Source organism: Numida meleagris, chromosome 1, assembly GCF_002078875.1.
Source record: "Numida meleagris isolate 19003 breed g44 Domestic line chromosome 1, NumMel1.0, whole genome shotgun sequence".
In the NCBI taxonomy this organism is placed as follows: Eukaryota; Metazoa; Chordata; class Aves; order Galliformes; family Numididae; genus Numida; species Numida meleagris.
In genome coordinates, this window is record NC_034409.1 from 116,213,766 (window position 1) to 116,240,610 (window position 26,845).

Sequence of the window (26,845 nt, forward strand, 5' to 3'; positions counted from 1 at the left end):
GTTTTCTTACTTTAGCACATCTAAGAGTTTGTGAAACCAAATGCAGCTCTTTTTCCCTTGGCAGTTCCTATATTTTGTAATTAATTAAATTAATTCTTAACATGGACATAGTATTCATGAAAAGAAATAACAACCAGCAGAACTAAAATTCTGTGGGTAACTCCAAAGTGCAGATAAACTGAGAAAAGTGGATGGTTTTATTTTAATCTCTGGTTGGCCACCCTCCTCTTCTGGTTCCTATTTTATGACTGATAACAAAGATGCAGTTTGGAGCTACTGACCTCTGCTCACTCACAGCAGACCTGAGTTAGGAATGCAGTCATCAAGCAGGAATCAGATGAGAGTAGACGAGTTGAAAGTTGGTTTTACATAGAGGTGAAAGGAAAAAACACAGCCTTAACTAAAGGGTGAGACTTTAATACTCATATAATGTTAATTATTTAATAAATCCTTTACATTGAATCCTACCCTATCCACTGTCTTTTCTCCTCCTCCTTATTCTTTTTTTTTTTTTTTTCCCTGTCCTTTCTTTACCTTTCTGGTCTGCTCTTGTCCTATCTCCAGAAATTCTCACAATCCAGTACACAGTGCTTTGCTCTTACCCATTTTCTGGTAGCATTAGATGAAATGATCAGAGTGGAATTAGTCACCGACGACAGTGAAGTGCAGCCACTGGACTGCTTAAGTTGGTGCTCGAGTCCAGCAGGTCAGGGTAATTCACAGATCTCCGTTAGAACTTCAGGCTGTCTGCAGGCTACCAAATTTGTTCTGTCGGCCATGTTCTCTTCTCATGTAGATGATTATCACATTTGACACAGAGGCTAAAAATATCAGTCAATAAACCCTAAACAAATGGGATATCCTCAAGAATCGGGGCATACTATGTTTACACTTAACTGGGCTAAATATTTAATTTACTTTACAAAGTAACCCTTTTGTGGTCAGTACCTTTTAAAGATGAGGTAATAGGACATCTGGTTTACTTCCTGATCACCATCACCTGGTTTTAGAATAAGTAAGTCTGCACTCTCACATCTAGCAGATACCATACCTACACTGTTATTTGGAATCATGGCATGGAGCATGAGTGTCCAATTTGTAGCAATATTACAGTCCTGGTCTTGATATGGCATTTGGCCTTCATCTTAATTGTCCTAAGCAATGTTTTACAGCTGCTTTCAGATGCCAGGTCAAGACTGTCAATTTGATAACTAGCACCGTGCCCTCTCTTAAAACTAATGGGGAATACTGGAAGTCCCCAGACGTAACAAAAAGCAAAAAGCACAATCAGTGACTGGCACCCCGCTGTTAATTATGCTTCAAATAGTTATGTTCTAGGCTCAGTAGGGAAAGCTATTAAGCTTGCTTCCAGTGTGTTCTTTGTAAAGACAGACTGACCTTTATTTAAATGTAACTGATCACTTGCCAAAGCAGGGAGTGAGAGGTTTAATCCATTTATGGCTCCCATAAGTCCTGCAGACAGGCTTCTCTGAAAATTTCACATGGCATCGTATGCATTAGCTTCTAGTGAGCAAAACAGTATAAAATGAGGTCATTGAATATTACAAATTACTTCCATCATGAGCTTTAGTTATAGCATGTTTTTGCAAAACAACATTTCAGCATTAATAGGCTCCTGACTAAAAATATTCAGATAGCTGCATTAATTCGGCCAGCCTTTGACTTTGCAATGAAAAAAATATTACAGCTAATTAGATATGAAGCTAAGTAGGACTTTTTATCTGGCATAAGATTTTGCATAAAATCTGATAAGACTAACTCCTGATACTACATATTTTCTTTAAGGAGGAAATATAAAAACACTTTCAAGGACATCACTCGCTTCCACGTGGTCCTTGAGACTATCCTAAAATGGCAATTGATTTGGAAGACGGTTCAAGCAAACACATGAAGAGGCATCCCCTCATGTGCTTCGCAAAGCCCATGGAAAAATAGTTAGATACCATTCTATTTTAGGATCGGCCCCTCACTACTCAATCTGTGTGCTGGGAACTGGCATTTTCCTTTGACGGTACACTCTCGGATTCCTGTGCCCATTTGTACAACAGCTACAGAATTCTGATTTACCTCTAGGCAAGCAGACTTGCATACTGGCCCGAGCCAATATGCTACGAGTAAAAGATGAAATCTGAACTCATACACAAATTAGGATGGCTGACCAAAGATTTAGCTGTAATGGGATGTAACTAACTTAATGTACTCATCTAACTTCTGACTATGGGCAAAACTCGGACTGACTATCTCCAGCACTGTCTGATGCTTGTACAGGTCTCAATGACAGAGATTAGGGCAGATGATTGGTCCATGGAGGCATTTTGTGAGAATTTCTTTCACTCTCCACTCATTTTAGTTTCAATTTTTTGCATCCCTAACTGATTTTATTCCTCTTGCTAGTGCTATGTCTAACCTATATAATATTAATGAGAACAAGGCAATTTTTCCATTGCAAATAAATTATGTAATTACTTTAACCGATTTTCCCTTTTTACTAGCGACTTAGTCACAAATCTGTAATGATTTGCAGCAATTTGTTCATTATTCACCGTCACTCAGTAAATAACAAATATGAACTCAAACAGCTAATGGGCTATTGGAGATCTTTTGCTGTTGACATTTGCTATTATGATTCACTGGTCGTGCCCTGCAGTCAGGCTGTACAACTATGTGCTGAAAACACGGAGTACAAGGAAGGACTAGATTACTTTATGGAAAAGAGATTCTGAATGGGCAAAGGAAAATGTTATAGGGATATGAGAAAGGTATTGGAGGAAATGGGGACCAAAATCTTCTTGTGCTTGCTGTCCTTTTCTACTACTTTGCATTGTAGCAGATACACCTACCACATCTTGGACAGCTTAGGACAGAAATTATGACTTTTGTAGACAAAAAAACCACAGAGCATAGCCACAGTTATCTATTATTTTGGAGGACCTTAAATTTTGCATGGGCTATTTTTAATTTTAGAAACTAATAACAATATCAGTAATAAAAATAACAAGTGATTTTATGAGTAGCCCGAAAATGCTATGAAAAAGTTTAATTAGCCTCCTTCAGGATCAACTACACATGCTCTGCAAAATCAGCCTAGAGCACACACGAGAGAAAAAAACCTTGTAGGGAGCTGTGAAAGCGAAGGCAACATTTTCTGTTACTTAATATTATTGTTACTTATACAATTTTAAACAGTACCTATGTACAGGTACTGTGACCATTCCTTTTAGCACCATTTTCAAATATCAGAAGAGAAATGCTTCCTTTCATCCGCCAAGTGGTTGTTCAAACAAGAGACATCTGGCAGCTGGTGCTTCAGGCTGGCACTAAAAGCAAGTGAGACTGGGGGGTTTTGATCTTATCACGGTAAGAGGAAGTCTGGGTATTCAAACAGACTCTTGCAGTGAGAGAAAGTAAGGGGAATGACTGAGAGTGAAGTTCTCGTTCCTTTCCTTGCAGTTTTACCCATCTACGAAGTTACAGAATAACAGCACGTTGTGGGTCTCATTGTTTTGTTCTTGCTCTTTGCGAGGTTGTGTGCCTGTGTGTGTGTTTGATACTTGAGCAAAAGCTCTCTGAATAAAACCTCCCTCAAGGCCCTGAAGTTGCGTTCTTCCACGCTTCCTTTGGAAGGCACCGTTTTATGGGCAATTAATTTCATTCTTCCCACTTTAAGGCAGTTGCACACAAAGCTTAACACCCCTTGATCTCTGCCTCAGCCAGGGTGAACATTGCACCAGCACAGATGATGCCCACTGACCACCAGCATTCCAGCTCACAAAGTCCCAGTACAAGCACAGGGAGCTCCCAAGGCAGCAGGCTGCTCTGGCAGCAAAGCTGGAGAGAGAGGTCCTTTCCATCTCTTGGTATGCTCCTCCTCCCCTATGGGAGCCTGCTGCTCGCCTGCTGCTCCCAAGGCTCCTGGTTCTAGGGCTGCTCTCCACACCAGACTAAGGGGATGACTGAGATTAGAAACATTCACGACATTTTTTGAGAGTTACTTTTTAATCCAGGTTGTTTTCCTGACACCAATGGCATGAACGATGGGCTGAAAATGGGAATGAGTCATGGCAGGATGCATAGATGTGTCCTTGTGAACGGGACCAGCAAAGCCTGACGTGGAAGCATGGCTGTCACTAGGCTTAAGTCTGGATTCTGATTTAAGGTTTTTGCCTGTATCGTAATGACTCTATCCTTCCAACACTATTGGTTCAGCTATAGCAATGCTGTCTCACTTAGGCTAATGCAAGTCTGAAATCATCCCAGCGAACAGGAACACTTGTCTGCAAGAGGAATTTAGTGTGTAGTGAGAAGTGTGCAAATTTACAGAGCACTGGCTATCTTGCATCAGTGTTCTTTGTGGAAATCTGGAAGAACAACTTAATTCACATTCAAAGTGGAGTGAAATATCATCCACAGAGACAAACACTGGGTGAATTAACATAGAATAGCTAGGATGCTATAAATTCACATCCTATCTTGCTGCCAGCACAGGCAAGCTCTCAGGAACTGCACTTGTGCAAAATTAGTGTGTGGGAGATCAGCATCATATTGCAGGAATTGCCCTTTCCAAAACGATATCTGTAATAACATATGATATAATGAAGGTGCAATGAATTTTCCTAGCTGACAGTATTAAAAATAACAATGTACATTGCTCAGCTATGTGATTTCTTTCCACAGTAATGTCAACAAAGAGGCTGAGACAATTTCCCTCTGCTGACTTACTTTTTCCAGATAGATCAGTGAGTTCGTCACCACCCACCTTATGAAAAGCCAAGTGAAAATGCTAATCCTGACTCCCTTTGCCACAGGAGTTGTAACTGACCCGTTGCTGAGGACACAGGTGACCTGCTCCAGGTGGCCTCTCCCAGCAGGCACAGTGTTAATGCAGAACATACTGCAGGTTCACAGTGCTGCTGAACAGGCAGACAGAGCAAGAGAATTTGTATCCAGCTGAAGGAAACATCCAGCTTCATACACTTATTTACGCTAAAATAATAACATAATAGAGCAAATCCAGATCCTTCAGCATGCAAACATAATTAGAACCAACCCTAACTTACACATCAGGTCTCCCCAAGTTTATCACAATTTAGTGGTGCGGATTGACCTGAACTGCTAAATCACCATCAGTACACTCTTGCAACACACAAGGATCATTCTAGATCAAGTTGGTGACCTATAACTGTGCTGTAACAACTGCAGCTTTGTGGTGTGAATGGTGGACATTGCACAGTTGGACATCTCAAAGTGTGCGCCTTCCTGTCCCAAACAGTCCTGCTGAGCAAAGAAAGCATCACAGAACCACAGAATATCCCAAACTGGAAGAGACCCACAAGGATCACCGAGTCCAACCCCTGGCTCCACACAGCACCACCAAAAATCAAACCCTGTGTCTGAGAGCAGCGTCCAGATGCTCCTTGAACTCTGGCACTTGGGGCTGTGCCCACTGCCCTGGGCAGCCTGTTCCATGCCCACCGCTCTCTGGTGCAGAACCTTTCCCTAACCCCCAGCTGCCCTTCCCCTGACACAGCTCCATGCCGTTCCCTCGGGCCCTGTCGCTGTCACCAGAGAGCAGAGTTCAGCGCTGCCCCTCCGCTCCCTGTGAGGAGCTGCAGCCGCCATGAGGCCTCCCCTCAGCTCCTCTGCTCTGCGCTGAGCAAACCCAGGGGCCTTAGCTGCTCGTTATTTGTCTTCCCCTCCAAGCCCTTGACCATCTTTGTAGCCCTCCTTTGGATGCCCTGCAAGTCCAACTTGCTTGTTCTACATTTGTCTGAGTGTTTTTGGCAATCCACTTCAGTGCAGATTAACACCTATAGGTCACTGACTGTAGGCAGCTGACCATCTTGAATGCGTTCTCCTGCCCAACACAAGTGAAGTGCCAGGCACACAAGCACAGCCTGACTTTACTTCACATCTCCAAGCACAGGCTCAAGGGGCAAATAAATGTGGAGGCTGCCTGCAGGTATGGTAATTGGATTAAGGAAAATGCATGAGAGAAAAACGAGATAGGAGGTATTAGTATAGGTGTTGGCTGTACAGATCACAATGCCTTCCTTACCCTATGTCATAACTGGATTACAGGTATGGCAGCATATCTCAAACATATAGTGCCGTTGGGTAGATTCGGTATTTGCAGTTACTGTCTTAAAGACTAGGACGTTTTACATCTATATCAATAAGGCACACTATGCCTGCAGATGTTAACAGCTTTATTGGGATCTTCCCCAAAAGAGAAGCATACTTCCTGAGATTATGGTATATGTCGGTCTGCTGGGCACTAAGGCACAATAGCAGCAGATCAGGCTCTGGGGCTGATTTACATCTGCATACAGCCATTCCCCCTCAATTGCTGGGGCCAATCTCCCCAGGCTCCCTTAGATCCATTCCAGCCAGAAAGCCCTGGGTAAGCCCATGCGATCCTCAGCTTGCTGCTGGGACCACAAACACGAGCACCTTGGTGTATTCACACCAGTCAAAAACCTGCCTCAGTCTCCTGAGAGATCATCATTGTGCTTTGTGCTGTATTTACTTGGCAGGAAGCTAAGAGAGATGTTTAATACTAAGCTGGAAGTATCTGCTGTGTTTCACAGCTGTGGGTGGCTGTGCCCACAGGAGCACAGCAATGCAGAGCAAGCGTCCCTGCACACCACGCAGCACGAGCTGCTGCACGCAGAGAAGAAATCATCAGCTGGTGCTCTGTGCTTTATGCTAGGAGACCACAGCGTTATTTTTAGGTTTAGATCTTACAGAAAGACTCTCTGGGCTGTTCAGCCTGCGCTCAGATTGCTCAGTGCGTAGGCAGGAAAGCAGTGTGTGTCTTGCAGTCCAGCACAAGGTTTCTGTCTCGTTCAGGTCTTGTGCAGAGCCTCCAAGCACAGCGCAAAAGGGGCTAGCTTGCTCCTAACACCCACACAGATCCGCTGCCCTGCATCGTTCTGATCTCAGCTTTCTGAATGTGTGATTTAATATCCCATCTTCTCTCTGTTTCTAAAGATAATTTTTGAGAATGCAGTGTAGGATTAGCACTCTCTGTGCTTTTGTCTGTTTTGGTCAGGGTTCGCCCTTTCTGAATCACTCCTCTTCACTAAGTGCACATTTGCACAAATTATGTGCTGATGGAAAGGATGCACCCTCACGCTTTCTGTCTTGCTGTAAATACTCAGGACCAGTGATACTGGGGTACAGGATGTGTCCCAGTTATAAACTCCCCAACACCATCTTTCCTCACAGCAAACAATCAACAATGGGCAGATGTCTCAGAAGCTGACACAAAGCACAAGCTTATTTTAAGAGCATGATCTATATGATACCATCAAAACTAAAGTCATTCTAGACAGAAGCCCTTAGCTCTGAAGTTACACACACACACACAAGACAGATGCAGTTAGTCCTGTAATTTTTCTTTCTACTGGGAGAAGAGAAGCAAAGAGCAGAAGTATTTTAAATAACTAGAGCTAAACAATGCCTCAGTACTCATAGTCCTCATATTACCGTGAAAACTAATTAGCAATGACAGTAACATCGTTTGTCACTTTTAATTTTTAGTGGATAAGAAAGCTATGCATTATAAAAAGTCATCTTCGCACTTAATATTGCATTTTCAAAAATTTTTTTAATCATACCAAGTTCTACTCAAATCTCTCAAATGACTTATTACATTGGCTGCTCCAAAAATAATGCCTCTTATTTATTTATGTGGAAGCTACAACAGCTACCAAGAGTACAGTAACACTATTTGATAGAGCAAATTCTCAGCTACCAAAGACTGCTTTTGAACAGAGTCATGAGCTATGCATTTTCAACAGCCATGAACAAGAGCTTGCATGCTGTGCTCGGAAAAATCTGCACCGGTGGAGGTGATCCACTGTCATTGTCACTACTGCTGAAATGTACCCTCACCATGCTCAAATCTGCTGTTTAGTCTCCAGAAACATTCAGTGTCAATGAATGTCAACGGGTGCCATTTTTTTCTGCATGGAGGAATTCAAGTGTTGCATGGAACAAAATGTAATGGAATATTGTTGGGATGGTTCAACCGCTACTGCCATACCACCAATATCTGCTTTTGACATCATGCGCCAACATCATAAAATAGGAGGCGTTACTTTCAGAGCAGCCCTCGTATGACAATATATGGGTAATTCAGCAACTACGTGGTTAATCTTGAATAGTGTCATTTATTTCAATAGAGTTAAAAAGACTGGTTTAGCATTTGGGAAAATGCTGTTTTGCTTGAATCATTATTTTTAGTATTGAAGGAGTTTAATATTTGAGTTTTTGTTGTTACAGTGGTAGCAAGAATGTCAGATAAGCAGATTTTAAAAACAGAAATATGTTTGAGAGAAAACTTGAGTGGCTTTTTTATTTTTCAGAAAGATAAGCAAAGCAAGTTACGGTTCAAGATCTACTTTTAGATATACAGGGAATATTTCATTCCACTTAAGAGTGGGTAAAGGCTTGTTTTGGTGTTTAAATAGCAGACTGTCAAGTCTGTTTAAACGTGTGACTTACTTTCCTCTGTTTTTGGAAAAGACCTGGCAAAAGTTAAAAGTCATATTTCACTCAGCGCGACGGAAGGAGCTGAGCATTGGTGAAATTTGATTTTAGCTGCTGGAATATTTATATCTGTGCGGCATGCTTGTCTACTGCCTATCTGAACGCTCTGCAGAGCTGGCCTGATGGAACTGAAGCAGAGCCAGAAGTGCTTGGTCTGGCTGGGAGGAGGAGGACACGGGGAGTAGAGTGGCCACTTGGGATGGGAAGTCTGGCACCAGGGTGGCAAAGGAATGACAGGTGTGGCCAACAAGCTTCACCGACACGCATGGACCTCAAGCCTTGCTGGCCAAGGGGGTTGTCAGATGTAGAGTTAAGTATTGCCGGGCTTGTCTTGCATCTGACATGCTTAGAGAACTGCAAACCGATTTTCCCCCTGAAGTGAGCTTTCAACAGATTTTATGCACATTGTGTAAAAAAGCCAATTACTTAAAGGTAAATGAAAGCTACCTGCAATCATCTGTGAAAGGTTAACGCTCACCACGCAGCAGAATAGCCAAGTGACACACCGTGCCTGACAGTTACTGATGGCAGAGCAAGGCACAGTGAGTGTTATCTGGGGCAAAATCAGCTTTTACATCTCTTTTGAATTTCTAAGCCCACAAGTGAGAATATCATTTGCTTCTTGGAGATTTTTCCTTGTGGAACATGGCCCAGTGGAATATGGATTAGTTTACCACACTTCAAGCTGCCTTTTCTGGTGAGAAAGCTGAAACCAAAACAACTCAGGCATACTCATTCTAATTTAACTCAACATAATCCATCTCCACCAGTGTCCTCCTCCAGAACGCAGAGGTCTCACCACTTGAAAATGGCAGTCCCCTGCCACATGTGCCTCTCAGCTACCTCCTGTTTAGGGAATGCCATTAACAAGAGGCATTGAATGTGTACCACCTCACTGACAACAGACACCTAAAATGAAAAGTTGCATCAACTCCTAACGACCTTCCCCAGGTCTCCGTGGATCATGAGTCTAGAATGCAAAGTATCAGAGAATCATGGAAGGGCTTGGGTTGGAAGGAACCTCAAAGCCCACCTAGCCCCATCCCCTGCTGTGGGCAGGGCTGCCCCCCACCAGCTCAGGCTGCCCGGGGCCCCATCCAACCTGACCTTGAGCACCTCCAGGGATGGGGAACCACAGCTTCTCTTCACAGCTCCTCTTCTCCATTAAGCACTGTATTTCCTGAGTCTCTGCTATGCTTCTGAAGCCAAGGAGCTCATATGTATGTGAAGGCTTCACTGGGATCTGCGGTGGTGAAAAGGGAACATGGGTGCATGGTGGCCATGCCGCCGCCACACCTGCCTGGCTTCACATGCAGTTCTTGCACTGCTCAAGAAAGGGCTGGCATGACAGTGTCTAAAACACTGCCACTATTTTAAACCTATTTCCTTTCCATGCCTCAGTGGCTTGTTGGTGTTCAGGTTCCTCAGCAGATTTAGGGCAACAGATCTGTCAGGAGGAGAACTGGAGTGAGAGAGGCCTGCAGGTGAAGGAGGTGGTTCCTCTGCCTGCCCATGGGTTTAGAGCCATGGCTTGGGTGAGAAGACTGTAGCAGGCCGAGGGAGAGGGGCTGCACCGGGGGCCTTCCCCTCCAGGAGATGGCTGAGGGTCTGCAGAAGATGCTTGGCTGCTCAGAGAGGCGAGGAACAAAAAAACCTGATTAGGAACGTAACTGAGCAGAGCAGGATTGAATTGGGAAGGCTGAGCAGATGGAGTGACAAAAAAAAACACAGCAGTGTACTTCCAGGGTGTTCCTGGAGCCGTTGGCAGAGCAAAATATGCAAGGGATGAACAGTGGAAATCACTGGGAAACCTGAAGCAGCAGCAATCTTACTACAGGGAACGGTGGGAAACTATCTGGGAGCTAAGGATGCTATTGAGGAACATCGAGAAAAGGGCTGGAGCTGGAAAAGCTATGGCTAGCAGGAGAAAAAGACAAAGGAAGCTGGGGAAAAACAAAACACCCTGAGAGCTGCTCTGGGGTAAGGGAAGAAATGCTGCACCTGGAATGTGAAGATGGGCAAGATCCGCTGCAGGGAGCTGCCCCAAAAAGCAGCTGAGATGAGGGAGAGGAGAATGGGACAAGGGGCAGCGCAGGGTGATGTCCCAGCTGAGGAACAGCACATTTCCCCCAGCAGGCAGGGATGGAGGGTCAGGCTGGCAAGAGAAGTGAGAGAGCTCAGTGCAGGGAATAAAGACAAGAGAGGCTCAGTACACTTCACAATTTTATTAGCTGACAGCAGAGAAAACGGTGGAAAAATGTTATACAAAGTCAAACATCTGTGTGTCTGTTACCTTTACGTGTGGACTGAAGGGCACCTGGGGAGATGTTTCTTTTTCTTTGTAAATCTTTATATGTAACCAGAATTGACACTTTGGTTTTACTGAATATAGCAAACACATGGGTGCTTGATAGGGGAGATAACGAATGCTTTTAGGGCTTACAAATCTGGCATATGTCACAATTCCCTAGTGAGGCTGGTACCTTGCAAGCTGATTGGGGGCCCTGAGCCCTGCTGGCCCAGCTCCGCAGCACTCGTGTTCCCCAGGGGCTGCACACTGGCTGCTGGCTGCTCCAGTCCTTCTCTCCCTTTGACCTTTGCTGTCCACCCTCCAGCATCCCCATGGTCCTGGTGCAGAGCCCTCAGCTCACAGTCCTGCCCCTGTGCTCCCTCCAAGCCGGTATCCAGAAGCCGTGACCACGCCGCAGGAGCTGCCGTGGGTGCCGTGACACAGGAGCATGGGGTGAGGGATACAGTAAGAACAGGTGTCCCTCCCTGTTGTGTTAGCTTTGGCACCAGGCTTGCTCCCCTTCAGTTTACAGCAAGCTTCAAACTCAAGCTGCTCTCCTAACTGCTAGCTGTGTTTCCTGTGCCAGCTCCACCTCGGACCCGAGGCTAAATATAAGCGTGTGGAGCCAGCCCTGCGTCTCTCCCGTATTTGGCAGTGCCTGGCACCACCATCGCTCTACAGAGCTGAGCCCTGCCACCCAGCTGGTGGCTGGGAAAAGCTGTGTCCCTCCCCTCTGGGCATCCCCTTAAGGACAGAGGGCAACACGCAATTTGCTTCTGAGCCCCCATGCCTAGTGTTGCGCTGCACCTGCAGGAGGTGAGAAACTCAGGCCAGAACCTCACTCAGCCAGCACTGCTGCTTGTTCAGTGCCTTGTTCTGTGACACTCTTTTTTTCTATGTTTTTGAGGAAACTGGTATTTTTATAGGATTGGCAGTTATTAAACAACACTTAATGTGTAAGGGAAACTTGTGATGAATACATTGGCATCTGTGCCAGACCAAACATCTGTAGATTTCAGTGGAGCGGGCAGCAGGAAATCAGAATTTTGTTTCTGCTTCTCAGCTGGCACAACTCAACTATTTTAAATTCACCCAAATTAGGAAGAATTTTTTTTTTTTTTGGTATATAATTCCTAGGGTCAAAAGTGGACAGACTCAGCACAGCCAAGTATTTCATGTGAACCAGGCATGGGAGTACCCATGCTCTTACACGATTCTGCTAAGTGCGGGTGGTGATAGCTTCACGGAACCGGCAAGGCATACGCTTACTCTAAACACATCCAGAAGAATGGTGGGAGCCTGCCAAGCTTATGAGAAGATCCCCACCAGACTTGATGAGCCTTCCTTGGAGAAGAGGGAGGTGCAGGGAGCACGCAGCTTGCTGGCCTCCATGCAGGAGGAATCCTGCACAGGCATCAGCCCTAGGTACAGGCAGGCATCGGTGACTGCGTTACCGCAACTCAATGAGTTACCTTTCATCAGCTGAGCTACGGTAACCTGCCTTAATTAAAGAGGAAAATAAATTAGGAGACACTACCCTGAAGGTGATTAAACCCAAAGCACAAGAGGTTTAAAGTCGTATGTTGTATTTAACAGGTGGGGAAAGCAAAAGATGTTCCTGTCTGCTCACTCTGTCTGAGCTTGGGAGTGCAGCTTGCTTAGCCGCGCTAATTTCAGTGCTTGTAATTGTCCCAGTGGTGCAGAAGCTAAGGACGAACACACACAGAGGCTGGCACCCTTCCCTGCAGATCGCTTGTTCTTGGAAATGGCTGGTGCTGAGGGACGCTAAGGGAAACATGATGGGTAAAAATGAGCATTGCAGAGCGCATCGAACCGAGGGTTCTGCAGCCATATTGTCTAAATGATTAGTACAAACTTATGGCTGGATGAACGACTGGAGCTATTCCCAAAGTAATTCCTGAAAATACGAGAAAGTGGGTAACCGCAAAACACTGCCAACCAGCTTCAGCAAATGTATCTTGGAATAGCAGTGATGACATCAGGGTGAACTTAGCAAACAGGAGCAATGGTGTGATGTAAATGAGATGTTCAGCAAGGACAAGGGTAAACCTCGTGCTGGAACAACCGGTTGTGCAAACACGGCAGAAAGCAGCACAGATGGTTGGTGAGCTACCGCGTGCCGCAAACCGAACGCCAACCATTTCAGACTGCTGCAAAAAACGAATGTCATGTGGGGATAGATGAACAGGAGTGCCATATGTGAGATGTGTGAAATAATCCTCCCACTCTGCTCAGTGCTGAAAGCCTCAGCCCAAATCCCGCGCCCAGCTCCAGGCACCGCACTCCATGGAGGATGTGGAGCAGCCAAGAGCAATGAGTTTGCTGCAAGGCCAGGAAGAACCACCTGAGGGAAGCTGGGATGGAACAGAAGAGGACTGCATAACTGGAAGTGTTCCCAAATATGCCAAGAAAAAAGACAATACATTGTTTTCCAGATGCAGTGGATGAATAAGGGCAGCTGAGTTGCAAAAGGGGAATTCGTGTTAGACATGATGCCAATGCTGCAGTGGTAGCACGGTGAGTGACAGCGGGAAGAGCTCCAAGGGGACAGAGCTGGGGAAGACATCATGTTGTCCTGCAGCAGAGGTCAGACTATGTCTGGGGAGCCCCCTCAATTCACAGTGCTGATGGAAAGATAAAAATCCTCAGTTGCTACAAACCAGGGAAACTTCATTAATGATTTATACTAGCAGAGGGGCCTTGCCTGAAATGTGTCCAGCGTAAGCGTTCTGTCTAATTTTTGCTTTTAGCCATGAGATTATGAGTAATAGCTATGGGACTACACTGTTAGCCAGAAATCCTTTAACTTTCTAAAGGTCAGTTAATCTACGATCTAATCCGATGGTCACTGAAATTAAGTGGAAGTAGTTCAGCCAGCTATAATGGAAAGTGGTTTGTGCCTCCAGCGTTCAGCTACCTTGAGCTAAACTATCCTCTCCAAGCAAAGCGATGTACAGGAATGGAACATATTTCAAAATGCATGATGAATCTTGTTGTTTTACTGCAGCAGAAAAAAAAAAAAAGAAAGGTCATGCCTTTCCAGCTATCTGCTGGTTTAAAGTAGTTCTCATTAAAAACTCCTAAAAGCCGTTAGTGCCTCTGTTCACCTGTTGATGCTCCCACCCCTTGGGAGACTCAGTGCAGCCAGGGAAGCGTGTGAGATTCCCATGAACGCGCTGCTCTGCCCTGGCTTGCTCGCAGCGAGAGCTGAGCTGTGCATCTGAAACTCACTAAGGACAACCAGAAACAACGTGAAAAAATAAAAGAAAAATAATGAAAACAGTTTGTCAGGAGCACTACAAGTGTGGCATTTTTCATAATGATCTGTAGTATTTAAGTATTCCAAATCTCAGCATAGCCACTATCGGTGACCTCATGATTTGAAAGGCTGCCCCAGAAAGCTGCAGCCTTGCTCCCTGAAAAGAGGTAATATTTCATTTTTCAGAGTAACCTTCCCCAGGTACTTTCCTTTCTGTGGCTGCACTTCAGACTGTTTTCCTGCTGTGGCTCCTCTTTTGTAGCTTACGCAAACTACTCACTTTGAGGAAGAGATTTTTCTATCATGTACATAAACATAAAAACCCACAAAAGAAAACAAAGACTCAGGTCAGAAAGCCTTCGACTCTGACTTCTGCTGTTTCTCCTCTAGATTGGGAGGCAGTTTAATTTACACGGATGTCATCTGAAAACAAGAGTGACACGCTGCAGCCGATGCAGTGTAGCTGAACTCTCTTTGTCACCAAATACAGTCTGCACATTAGCTGGTAGTGTGAGGCACTGAAGCATAGTCTTTAATTAAAGTGCAACAATACTGCAGATATAGCACGGGCATGGCATAGGAACCTGGTGCTCGATATAAAAATAGCTGTGCTGAAACGCAACGTATCACCACATGATGTGACTAAGTCAGTGAAGGCACTCTTATTCTTGAAATCTTAAGTATTCCTGAGCACTGATTTTCAGCCGGGAAAGCTGTGATCAAATCAATGCATGTATTATTCTCCACAAATAAATAATGCTGGGAACGAGGGCACATTAAACACCTATGGCGCGTGGAGCTTTTCACGCTGTTCGTGAACCAAACACAAACACAGAGGCTGTGAGCTCCCCAGAGCTCCCTTTGCCCCCTGGAAAGCCCCCTGCCTGTCTGGTTGGAGGGCAAACGCTCTGAACCACTGGCACCAACGTAAGGGCACGAGATGGTAGCTCAGGAGCTGCCTGCCCTCCTCCTGCCCTCCTTCCCATCCTCCAGAAAAGATCCCGCAGCACGGCGAGGGGCTGCAGCACAATGCACAGGGAGCTCCTGCCCTTCGTCACCTTGCTCTGCCAAGGAGCGAGCTCTCCATCCGCCCTTTATTTGTCAGGGCAGCTGATAACTGCCAGTCCAGCAAGAGAGCCACGCGCAGGTCTCCTAATGCTGGCCACTGAAACGCAGAGCAGCAGCAGCAGGGCTCCTTGCACCGCGCATGGCAGCAGCACGTACTTGGTCCTCACCACCACGTGGGCACTGCGCCATACAGCAGAAACCCAGAAATAATCGCAACGTCCGGGCACGGCACAAGCTGTTTAGGAAATGAGGCGGTGCGGATTTGGCACGGGGCAGTGTTACAGGGAGCAGATACTGGGAGTCATGCAGTGCTGCTTCTCCGCCGGCTGGGAAAGGCGTCAGGGAGGCACAAACACACAAAAGAGAGAGTAGGAGATAGTTACCTAACATGACGAAGGGGATCCCCAGGAAGGTGGAATTGTATTTCCCACCAGTGAGATTGATGATCCCGGCTGCAGTCAGGGTGGCAAGGGTCACGGTCAGCAATCCCAGCAGGCCAAGCCAGGGTTTGCTGCGGACACAATCCTGCATGGAGCAGCAGAGAATGGCCAAGGTGACCACAAGGACCAAGCTTGTGATCAGGTAGCGTTCTGACACCCTGCTCGTCTTCTGGAAATCCTCCTTCAGCGAAGAAGAAGTGAAAGGATACATTTTGACTTTCCTGTTGGATTTCTGGAAAAGTTCAACAGTGTCACAAAAAATGGATTCCCACTTTTCTGCCACCATGTCATTCAAGGAGTTGATTGCCTGCAAGTAGTAGGTGAGCTGAATGGCTTCTGCAGACTTCACCCGGTCTTTGCTGTGCACAGTAACCCCACCAAGCTGATGCCCGTTATACACTTCCCTGCCATCCTTTAAGTGAGTAATCGGATAAGTGATTGCAAAATTAGTTCGATTAGAAGAACGAGCAGCCTTTAATTCCTCCAGCACATGCACTATGTCGTCCACTATGCATGTCTTGTCATTGTTCAGGATACATATATGGGCAAACGTGTAATTGAAACCAGGTCTTTGCACTTGGATCCTGGTCACAGCAGAGTGCAACTACAAGGGAAAGAGAAATCACAGACGTTATTCATCAGTTCATCCCGCTCGGCAGCAGCCAGAGCAACAGCGGCTCGCGGCCTCCGTCCCTCTCCTATTCCAGCCAGACAACGGCAGCGAGCGTTCTGGTGGCTGCGGTACTCACGGCACGCTCAGCGCAAAAAAGAAGCATGCATTAAAACAGCAGCGTCACTCTCCTGCGTCCCTTGCTGGTAACGCGGGCAGCTGGGGTGGCAGGGACAGCCTGGCTGGCTCAGGGGATGCCGTCACGCCGGTGACCCCCAGGCTGCGGGAGGAAGCTAGGGTGCAGCCCGTGGAGAAGGGCTGGGACCATCGGCACAGTTGGAGCTGGCACTGGTTAAACCACCTGCTTTTTGTCTCCCGCTCGACCCCGTCAATTCCTCTGCCTACCCGAGAGCAAGAAGTCACAGAAGGGTCACCAGCGTTCTCCTCTCTGTTTATCAGAGGAAACCCTCATTTTAGAGCCCACGGGCTATCCCTGCTTATTGTTTGCTTTCAGGCAGCTTTTAGTGCCACCCCCCTTTTCATCCTGCTGCTTTGCATCCTGCTGAAATTTTCCATGAGCTCTGATCCAAAGCACGTTCAGTTATTCTGGAGCATCAGAAGGGCAGAAAGATCACGCTCTCTTCTGACAAAGCACGGAAAAATCATGCAACCCCTTCTGAATCCGTTTTAATCAATGCAGAAGAAACAAGACATCTAAAAGACATGAAGGGAAGAGCACTAACAAGTGGGGTTGCAGTATTTTTCAGGAGTGCTGAGCTTGCTAATGTAAGGAGTCTTTGCAAAGTGCAAGCTGGTTTTGGGGTATTTTCCTCAGAAAACGTAGAATCCTGAGCCATCGCTGTCACCGTGCTACTCCTGCTGTGCTGCGCTCACTGTGTGAGGGACACCAAGACCTCCCGTGAGGGTGCTGCTGAGGCCAGGACCACCTCCCCCCCGTGCCTGAGCCCCCATCGCTGAGTGTCCCCTGCTCTCCTGCACTGGGCATGGGGACACCTGAACCTCAGCACTGGGACCCCCCCAGTCACTGCTTCTGCTGCCCAGTGCCAGCACCACCTGAGGCTGGCACCCCACACTCAGCTTGTCCCTAGAGGGGGAATGGCCATTTTCTGCCTTCAGATTTTAAGCAAGACAAAAAGGATGGGCTACACGAACACAATTCCTTGTTTTGTACCTGCATACAGTTTCCCAGAGAGGACAGCAGGTTGTTGCACTCAGTTGAGGCTGGGATTAAGTGACATCTGATGGAACTAGCTTCTTCTGAAGAGAAACACTGATTATAAAGCAGAAGATAGCGCACGGCACAGCAGCACAGCTCATATACTCGTCTGGCGACAACAGATGACATGCCTAATACTCAGGGCTAAAATCCTGTGTCTGTAGAACTTAAATGGTTGTAGCGACATCTCTGTGCTATTTCAGACCTATCTGCAGAAAAATAAAACCAATGCCATTTGGATGATACTATCAATCTGATTATTTTATGGTTACGTTGCACTGTCTGTGATGGATACAAATTTAATCAAGCCGCCTCCATTCCTCGGGTTGATGTCATATATGCAAAAATACAAAGTTCTTATAATCTCAGCGTTTCTCCAGCAGCTTGGAGGTGGGCTTTTTCCACACTTGAGCAGTTTTTATTTTCTACAGAAGAACAGTTCAGTACTGACATTAGAAGGGCAGATTTGAGAGATGAACTGAACTAACGAACCTGTTCGTGGCACTGGGAGAATACAGGACCTTACCACGGTGAGAAAGAAATTTTCCATCTTGGTGGGAGAACAAGTAAGTTCCTACTGACAGATTAGGGGTTCTCACACAACCTTTTTTCTAAAACCAGAATCAATTAAGAGATTTGCAAGAAAGTGCCAAAGAAATGAGCCTGCGTAGGGAATTCTTCCCATCTTCCCAGCTTGCTTTTGCAAAGTTCTTCAAGAGCTGTTTTAGGGCACTGAATTCAAAGGTATATTTGGGGAAAATGCCCTGGCTTACTGAATCAAACACAGACATCCGATTTTAATTTTTCTACAATGGCAGTTGCTGTATGTATTTCATTGACAACAGTTGTAAAGCCAGATGTCATATAAAGAAGTGCAGCTGAGGACAACTAGGAGCAACAAAAGGAATTTACTGCTAGTATTGGATTAACAGTACAACTCCTTCAGAAAGGATCCATCAAGTGACACAAAACAGAGGAAGGGAAACTGTCACACAAGTTTTATCAAACTGTGTGTGCTGCTATTTACCTACCCTTCCTCCCTGCTGCATTTGCTTCCTTATACATCTGAACCGCTTTCTTTTAATATTTAGGTTATAAAATAACCTCAGCTGTCACAGCTGCTATAACATCTTCAGCAGAAGGCTGAATACTCATTGCTCCTTGGGCACCATGATTTTGGGCTCAGGGCCCTGCACTGCTCCGATCCTGACACACCAACAGAGCAGCCAGGAGCCTGGGTCTGTTAGCAGTAGGAAGTATGGATTGCCCCGATGGGGACGATGTCATCATGCACAGTTCTGAACAGCAGGGAACTACATCCTAAATAAATCCACCAGATTCTCATTTACCCAACTGTTTTCTTATCCTTGCTGATCCTATTAGTAGAGATGGAGAGCTAAAAGAGTATCAAAGGCTGCCTGAATAGTTTTCCTTGAAGGGAGACACGTAACCACTGCTTGGTTAGCAAGCAGTGCAAGTGACCTGGGAGGCAGCTCCCCTCCTGGGAGTGCTGCTGGAGTGCTGCAGCACGAGGGCTGCGCAGCACTGCTGGAGCTTGCTGGCCAGGACAGCATGCACTGCTTTTGGCTGAAAGTGCTCAGTCATAGAATCATAGACTCATATAATCATAGAATCATTTGAGTTGGAAGGGACCTTTAAAGGTCATCTGGTCCAACTCCCCGGCAATGAACAGGGACACCTACAGCTACATCAGGGTGCTAAGGGCCCTGTTCAGCGTCACCTTGAGTGTCACCACGGACAGGACATCCACTGCCTCTCTGGGCAATCTGTGCCAATGCTTCACTATCATTACTGTAAAAAACTTTCTCCTTTTATCCAGTCTAAATCTCTCCACGAAACAGCAACTTACACCCCTCCCTCTCCATGTTTTGATAGTGCCCATCCCTTGCCATTTCCCTCTTCCTTCTGAAAACAGTGTTTCTGTGTGTCCCACACTATGGCAGAGATTTCTGGAACAGTGTATTGTCTTACTTCAGCCATTTGTGCTTGGTAACACCTTGGTTCTGGACTTTAATCCCCATGCTTGCTGATCTGTTCACTTCAAATGGAGTAAAGGTGGAGTAAAGGGAGAGAAATCCCCTCCTGCAAGCAGCAGCAGATGAGGCCTGTGGGCCTGGTGGGGTGCCAGGATGCTGCTTTTTCTCCTCAGTCCCTGCAGAAGATCCAAGGAGCCACATGAAGAGAAGACCTCTAGTTCCACCACTTTGCATAGAAGCCCTCTTTGTAATGCAGAAATGAGCACCTGCTGCGAGGGTTTGGTCAGCTCACTCAGATGACAAGAACCTTTCTACAAGGCACACAGATCCTGTCCCAGCAGGGAGGGCTCAGAAACTGCTGATTCACTTGCAGAATGCTCCAATCCCAGAAACCCTCCAAGGCCATGTTTTGCCATCTGCCACCCCGATAAAAGCCCGTGAGGGCCCAGCTCTTCACCTGTGCAGCACAGGGAGGCAGGGACCATCAGTGGGTGCAACATAGACCTCCATGCAGCCTGCATGGAGGCTGCAGGTGAGGCCCGTAAACATGTCGGCTTCATCAAGTTCCCATTTCGTAGAATCACAGAGTGGCTTAGGTTGGAAGGGACTCTAAAGCGACCCAGTTCCAATCCCCTGCCATAGGCAGGGCTGCCCCCCACCAGCTCAGGCTGCCCAGGGCCCCATCCAACCCGGCCTGGAGTGCCTCCAGGGATGGGGCACCACAGCTTCTCTGGGCAGCCTGTGCCAGCGCCTTACTACCCTATTTCTCACCCCATTTCTCACTTGTGGAAGGACAGCCTGACCCTGGGAGCTGGGTTAGTCACTGGCTGCAGTGCAAAGGGTGCACATACCTAGCCTGTGCTTGTCATGCAGTCTGTGAGAACGTTTGGTTTTGCTGCGGAGCAATGCTGTGCATTGTTTTATAGGTGACATTACTCATCATAAGGACCTGAACACACTTTGCTACTTGACATATAATCGATGAATGGCCAACTAGATAAAACTAGTGAGATATACATATGTCTTCCCCTATCGCAAATGAGCTGGCACATACAGACACGTTTTACTCATGGGAGTAAGATCTTTGCTAATATTTGATTCTTTCACTCTTCGTCTGATGGTTAAAACTAAATATGAGCTTCACTTTTTTTCAGTGTTGCCAACTCATTATTTTTTTACTGTCATTTTTACCAAATCTGTGATTTCCTTGAGCACCAGTGGCGCCTGAAGCGGTGTGATTTGTTTCCAAGAACCTCAGCTTTCATTACAAAAAGAAACATCTGATCACACGGTATGGAGGAAGGCCTGAGATGGCTCAAAAATAAAGCAACGAGTGAACTCATTATGTATTATTGATTTAAATCCCAGCTGTGATTTGAGCTCTGAGCTGCTTTCTACTTCTTCACTCTTAAAACAATGGTTTTCAATATAGGCTTCACTCTCATGAAAAGCTCACTCACTCTTTTGGTAATTTTTATGGGTTACTTGTGCCAAGGAAAACAAAGAGAGGAAAAAACTTTTCTTGGACTGCCATAAATTTCATCACTTTCTCTATGATCTCAGTAATCTTTGTCACGTCCTATCTTTGCAGAGTCCTTTTTTATTCACTTTGAGAGACCGCCTCAGTGAAAAAGCAAAAGGTTTACATGAGAGAAAAGACTGACAGAGCTCCCAGCTTAATTCACAAAAGAAAACACTGTGGGCTCTGTGGACATGGGCAGAATTAAACTACTAGGAATGTATTTTAACCAGAAGGAGACGTGGACAGGGAAGGCAAGGAGCTTCTAAGAAGGGCCAGGCTTCGGGGCCAGCCTGGGCACCTGGGTCCAGTGATACCTGTCAATAAATTCAGGGCCTTCAGCAATTAATTCAGGGCTTCAGAGGTTGCTGGTGGCAGCAACCTCCCAACCAAGGATGAGGGCTGCATGCACTGCCAAGGGAATAGGCTGGCTGATCCTAACAGCTTGGAGAACACATTAGAAATTGTAGCTGGACTCCTTTTCCAGCAGTCCTACAATCAGATTTCCTGTAAAGATGCTAAGATACTAATTATGGAAGCTATGTATTTTTTACAACTAATTTTTCAGCTGTCCAAAACACTGTGGATTGTATCTTCTCCAAACAATCTTCATGTAAATAAAATCTAAAATTGTTCAAAACACAAGTCATCAACTGAGGGGCAACTATTGTTGCTCAAACATGTACGCTGGCGGATATATGTACATGTACACACTTCTGTAGCTACAGATAATTGTGAGCTAAGACTTTTCTAATCTGAAGTGCAGAAGCTTTCCTAAAGAATGTGATCTTAATTCAGCAGCATGGCAAGTCCACCTGGATTTGTTTCACCAAGAGGAACACAGTCTGATTTGGGCTGTATTTTTCAGGCTGACTGCTACTGGAGGATGTGACACGTGGGCAGCACAAGTCCATTATGTGGAGCCTGACCAAGGGCTCTGAAATCCACTTCTCATGACTGGCACAGAGAGGAAGACTTCACTCTTGTTGCTGATCACACATCAGCTTGTCCAGAGTCCTTCTCCACAAACCTCATGTCTCTCTGTCCTTATAGCACCTCTTGCGGGGCAGATGATGCAGTGCCCACCCTCACGAAGGGCTCCTCCAGCTGAGGTATGGCAGATGGCCCCTATTTCACTGCAAAACCTCTAGAGCTGCAAGTTCAGTGTGCCCATCATGTTCACCAATGGCTCAGTCCCTTGTCCTCTCCTTGCGCAGGAGCAGGGGGGTTCTCCTGTACATCCCAACTTCAAGGCTGTTTTTCAAGTCACTTAGTCAGGAAGCCTCTGTGTGGTCACGCTAGCCAGCTGCACTCCTGCAGTATTACCTGGACTCCGGTGGCCAAGCCTCGGTCACCAGGCTGTGTGGCAGTCCCTGACCTCTGGGCCCTCCTCTGGAGTGTGACATCCCCTCCAGAGGCTCTGTCCCCTCAATGGCTGTGCCAGGGGAGGCAGGACCTGGTGTGACGACCACATGTCTGGGGGCTGCCTCTCTGCAGCATGCTCCTGGCTGTCCCTCTTCCCTGGCTGCACCCAGATCTCACCTGTGTATCTTAATTCTCATCTGTTTTCGCATAAGATACGTTTTAGCCCTGCAGCATTGTGCTGCTATGACAACAGGCTTGCACTTCTGCTGCTTTCACACCCTTGTTTTTCTTGTATTAGGACTCTTCCCCTCATCTTACAGCCTTGCTCTGAAGACATGACTTCATCCTTTAATTTTTGTAGCAGAATTCATTATTTGTTCTGCTGACAATTCCTTTAGAAGCGCCGGGAGTGCGGGGAGCTATGCAGAGAAGGTGGAGACTACTTATCCATTGCTAGATCCGCAGCTGGCTGTCTGCATCCAGGCATTCAGAAGTACCGAAGTTTTGAAATGCAGGGTTGGGTGCTTACGCTAGTCAGAGCTGCACCAGACCCAGCCCTCAGTTCTGCTACTGCCAGCACCGAAACAATAGCTTCAGCGTGCCATGTTGGTACAGCAAAGCAATTAGAGATAACACAAACATGGGAACATAAACATAGCTGTTTCCTCCACGAGTTTCCTCACACATAGAAAATAAATGAGGAAATCCGGGCAGGCTGTGGACAGAGTGTGCAGGCACACACGGGCACAGACACAGTAATTAAGAGGCAGAGGGAGGAAAAGAAACCCAAACAAGTATGAGGTCTGCAAAAATTTAGAGTTCAACTGTCCTGTTTTGCAACAATCACAAGTTATGCAGCACTTAAATAAATGTGCCCTTATACATGAATATCTAATTTCAGTATTTGCCAATATGTATTTAACCAGCTAACTATATCCACTGATGGCCAGTTCATAGGAGAGAGGCAATGCATAACCAGAGTCTGAAACTCTGTAGTCAGGACAGGTTTCTTTAAAAAAATAAGCCTTCATTTACAGATTTTCATACAGACAAACTGTAAATACAATCCCTTTCAGAATGGAATGTCACATTTCATTCCCTTTTCATCTTTGCATCTCAAGTAGAGTCATTGGCAAAAAAAAAAATAGTACTGTGTTAATGTAATGAATAATAATAAAAGTGGAAGAGAGGATATTCTTCTGAAAAAAATAAAGCTTTCATTAAAAAAATTAGATTGTAGAATAATGCAGTTAACTCACTGTAAATATGGAGGAATAAAGAGGCTCAAAACAATGGGTGTCTCAAATCCTGGCTTAGTCAGGATGTACTTTCAAGGGTTCAAAACACCTGGTTAAGTCTGTGTTTCCAGTGAGCCTGAGTTCCCTGAACCTGCCAAGTTTCTAGCTGCAAGTGGAAACATGGCTATGATCTGGTAGGGGGCTGCTCTTACGCTCTTTTCAGGCTGGATTCTAGGCTTAGATGAGTTGTAAAGAAATTACACAATCTTCTGAACTTCTGCAGGATGGTGAAAACCAGATATCCAAATTATTTGTGTTTCTCCAAACACTTCTTGGAAATATAGGAGTAAGAACACATCTTCTTCAGCTGGATGTCAGTACTTCCCATCTTTCTTTCTCTTGACAGAGTGAAATCTTGAGGAAGAAGGAAGCCCTGCACACTGACAGCTAGTGCCTTGTGCCCAGCACAATTTCACCACTTCCCTCCAGTGTATCTCAGCTTCAGGATCATCTCTTGCCCATCCAGGACTCTCCAGAGGCTTTTATTGGATCATCTATTCATGGCCAGAAATTCAGGATAGGTTTAAGTTTCTCCCCCTCCTCTCTTCTACGGATGACCAGACCAGCTGGAAACGCAATGGATGGCAGGCGCAAAAATAGCTCGAGCATTTACAGGGAGAGGTATGAGAATTACAGATGGAGATTCACTCAATTTAGTCAAAACTATTATAGAAGGCAGCCACATGCTCCCCTGCTAATGAGCAGCAGAGTCTTGCATGGAGCAGGTAGCGCGCCCAACAAGAAGGCCAACTGGCACACCCGGGCTGTCAGCTCCTGCTCGGGGCACACACCTGAGGTATGGGCATGAGGCTGGTCCCTTCCCCACCTCTGCCAGCCAGCCAGGCAGCAGGGCGCTGTGTGGCAGTGGCACCCGGAGCTTCTCGGGCTGACAGCGCGCCCGTCAGAACTGCACTGCGCTAACCACAGCACTTCAGAGAAGCCACCAAAGAACTTATCACAATAATGACTGAATTAATTAGGGTGTTAGTGTGACTAATTTTTGACAGTACCACTAAGTTTCAGCTGTTCAGACCCCACTTCATATCCCTTTACCAAGGGGATGATAATAGAAGCTCACTTCTTCCTCTGCCGCAGACAGAAAATCTCGTCTTTCCCCTCCGTGTGACCGGGGCAGCAGCAGCAGCAGTGCTGGATACTCCCTGACTGGTGAGGTAGGGGACAGCAGGTCAGGGAGCCCAGAAAAGGGGAGGTGAGCAGTGTAATCCCACTCACAGGTGGGATGACACTGATGAGCAGCACCTAGAGGTGCCCGGCTTTGCCCTGGGGCCTGGGGGAATTTTTCAGACGGCTTTCGTCCCTTCTGCCCTCCATGCGTGGATACGTGTAGAAGAACCTTGATGGTTCCTCTCCCTGCCTCCTCCTCTCGGTGAGCCCTGCTGACACAGAACGATATGGCCCTGCGTCGCCGCCAGCACGGTGACACGGGGAGCCAGGAGCTCTCCTTCCTGGGTGGTTGTACTGACCTGCTGGGCACCTCGGGCTGCGCAGACAGAAACACAGCCGGGACAAGGGATGGGATCAGTTCTGCAGGAGGCACGCTGGGATTAATTAGATAAGTAAGGAGTTGGAAATAATGCATCAAAGATGCCTGACAACGTCAGATTAACGGTATGAGTAAACAGGCAAATGGCAATGGTGTCCATTATCTCACCAAATAAGAAATAACCGTTCCGCTGGCAAATTCTGTCTGTTAAAAATGAGGCAGCGTTAAATGCTGACAACTTTCTAAGTTATGGCTCTTTGGCTGATATGATAAATCTGACGCAGAAGTTTGCTCGTGGAGAGCCTCAGCGTAGCATTTATTTGTGTGTCACTGTGCTATCGATAGAACCACAGATCTCCAGAGAAAGCAGCGCAGAGAAAAAATCCATTGCCATCCTTACCCTATGACTGAGTAACTGTGCGCGCTGGATGCGGATGCAATCCACGGCACAAGGAAATGAAGGAATGAAAACCGCCTCTGGAGTTTTCTCGCTCGGCAGTGACATACATCGCCGTGCCTGCGCTCAGCAGCGCAGTGTGCCCATCACTGCCGGGCAATACAGGGAAAAAGGGAAACAGAGCACACGGTGGGGCACTGCACTACAGCTCTGCGCGTGGCTTCAGTAGGAACAAAATAGCTACGAGCCCACTGTAACAGTTACTGCCGTGCTTAGCGAGGAGCGCATCTCCCCAAAGTCCCCGCGCGCGCGCTATCTGCGCCCATGTTCTCGCTTGGGAAGGGGCACTCCCCGGAGCCGCCGAACAGAATTTAAGCTGGTTCTGCACGGCGTGACGGCCCGACATCGGGGAGGAAAGCGGGGCCGAGCCCCCGGGCTTTCCGTACAGCAACAGAGCGGACGTGGGGCTGAGCCTGCCACACCTCTGGGCTCTGCGCACCATCCGAGCCCTTCCCGGTGAGCTCGACCCTCCCGGCACACGCTCGCTCCCGTCCTCCCCGCTCCGGCACACGCTGCGGGGAACGTCCCGCTCCGCGCCGCGGGCAGATAGATGCCGTCAGCGCCGCCGGCTGCGCTCGCCGTGGGAGACGGCTCGGCGCTGCCCTTCGCCGTGCCCCCAGCCGCTCGGCGAGTCGGAGTTTCCCGAGCCGCCCCAACTGGGATAAAACACACGCGAGCGCAGGGAAGGAGCGCGGGGCCGGCGGTGCGGTGCCTCCTGCGCGCATCCCAACTGTTGCGGGAGGCGGCGGGGGCCGCGGTTACCTTGAGGATGAGATCGGTGTGGTGCTGGTCCAGCATGTTGGCCTTGCGGAAGGAGGTGATGATCACACGGCCGTAGCGCCCCGGCGTCTGCAGGTCGGAGTAGAGCCGGTGCTTGGAGCGGTTCACAGGGAAGAGGCTGTCCACCAGGTTCCGCTCGATCTTGGCCAGGCTGTGGGTGGGGGCCAGGAGGTGCTCCACGCTCTCCTCCACCTGGTAGCGGCTGAAGCTCGCGCCCAGCAGGATGGAGATGAGCACGGGCGCCGAGGCGAAGAACACCGGGTGGCTGGCGACGAAGTGGCCGAGCCGGGAGAAGGACGTCCCCAGCCCCCTGTGCAAGACCTGCCGCAACATCCTAGTGCGGAGGGCGCGCAGGAGGGCGAGCGCCGCGCCGGGGCCCCCGCGGCTCCCCCACGGCCCCCGCAAGACCATGGGGCGGCCCCGCCG

The 26,845-nt window shown here is 47.3% G+C and overlaps 1 protein-coding gene across 1 annotated transcript in view; it reads right to left on the bottom strand.

The window, feature by feature from the left end:
- Positions 1-26,839, bottom strand: part of PTCHD1 (patched domain containing 1) — a 33,057-nt gene extending 6,218 nt beyond the window's left edge. The window contains exons 1-2 of the mRNA XM_021408836.1: positions 26,402-26,839; positions 15,596-16,256 (exon numbers count right to left, since the gene is read on the bottom strand). Coding sequence (XP_021264511.1) covers positions 15,596-16,256; positions 26,402-26,830 — 1,090 coding nt within the window. The 5' untranslated portion in view covers positions 26,831-26,839. The remainder of the gene's footprint in view (positions 1-15,595; positions 16,257-26,401) is intronic.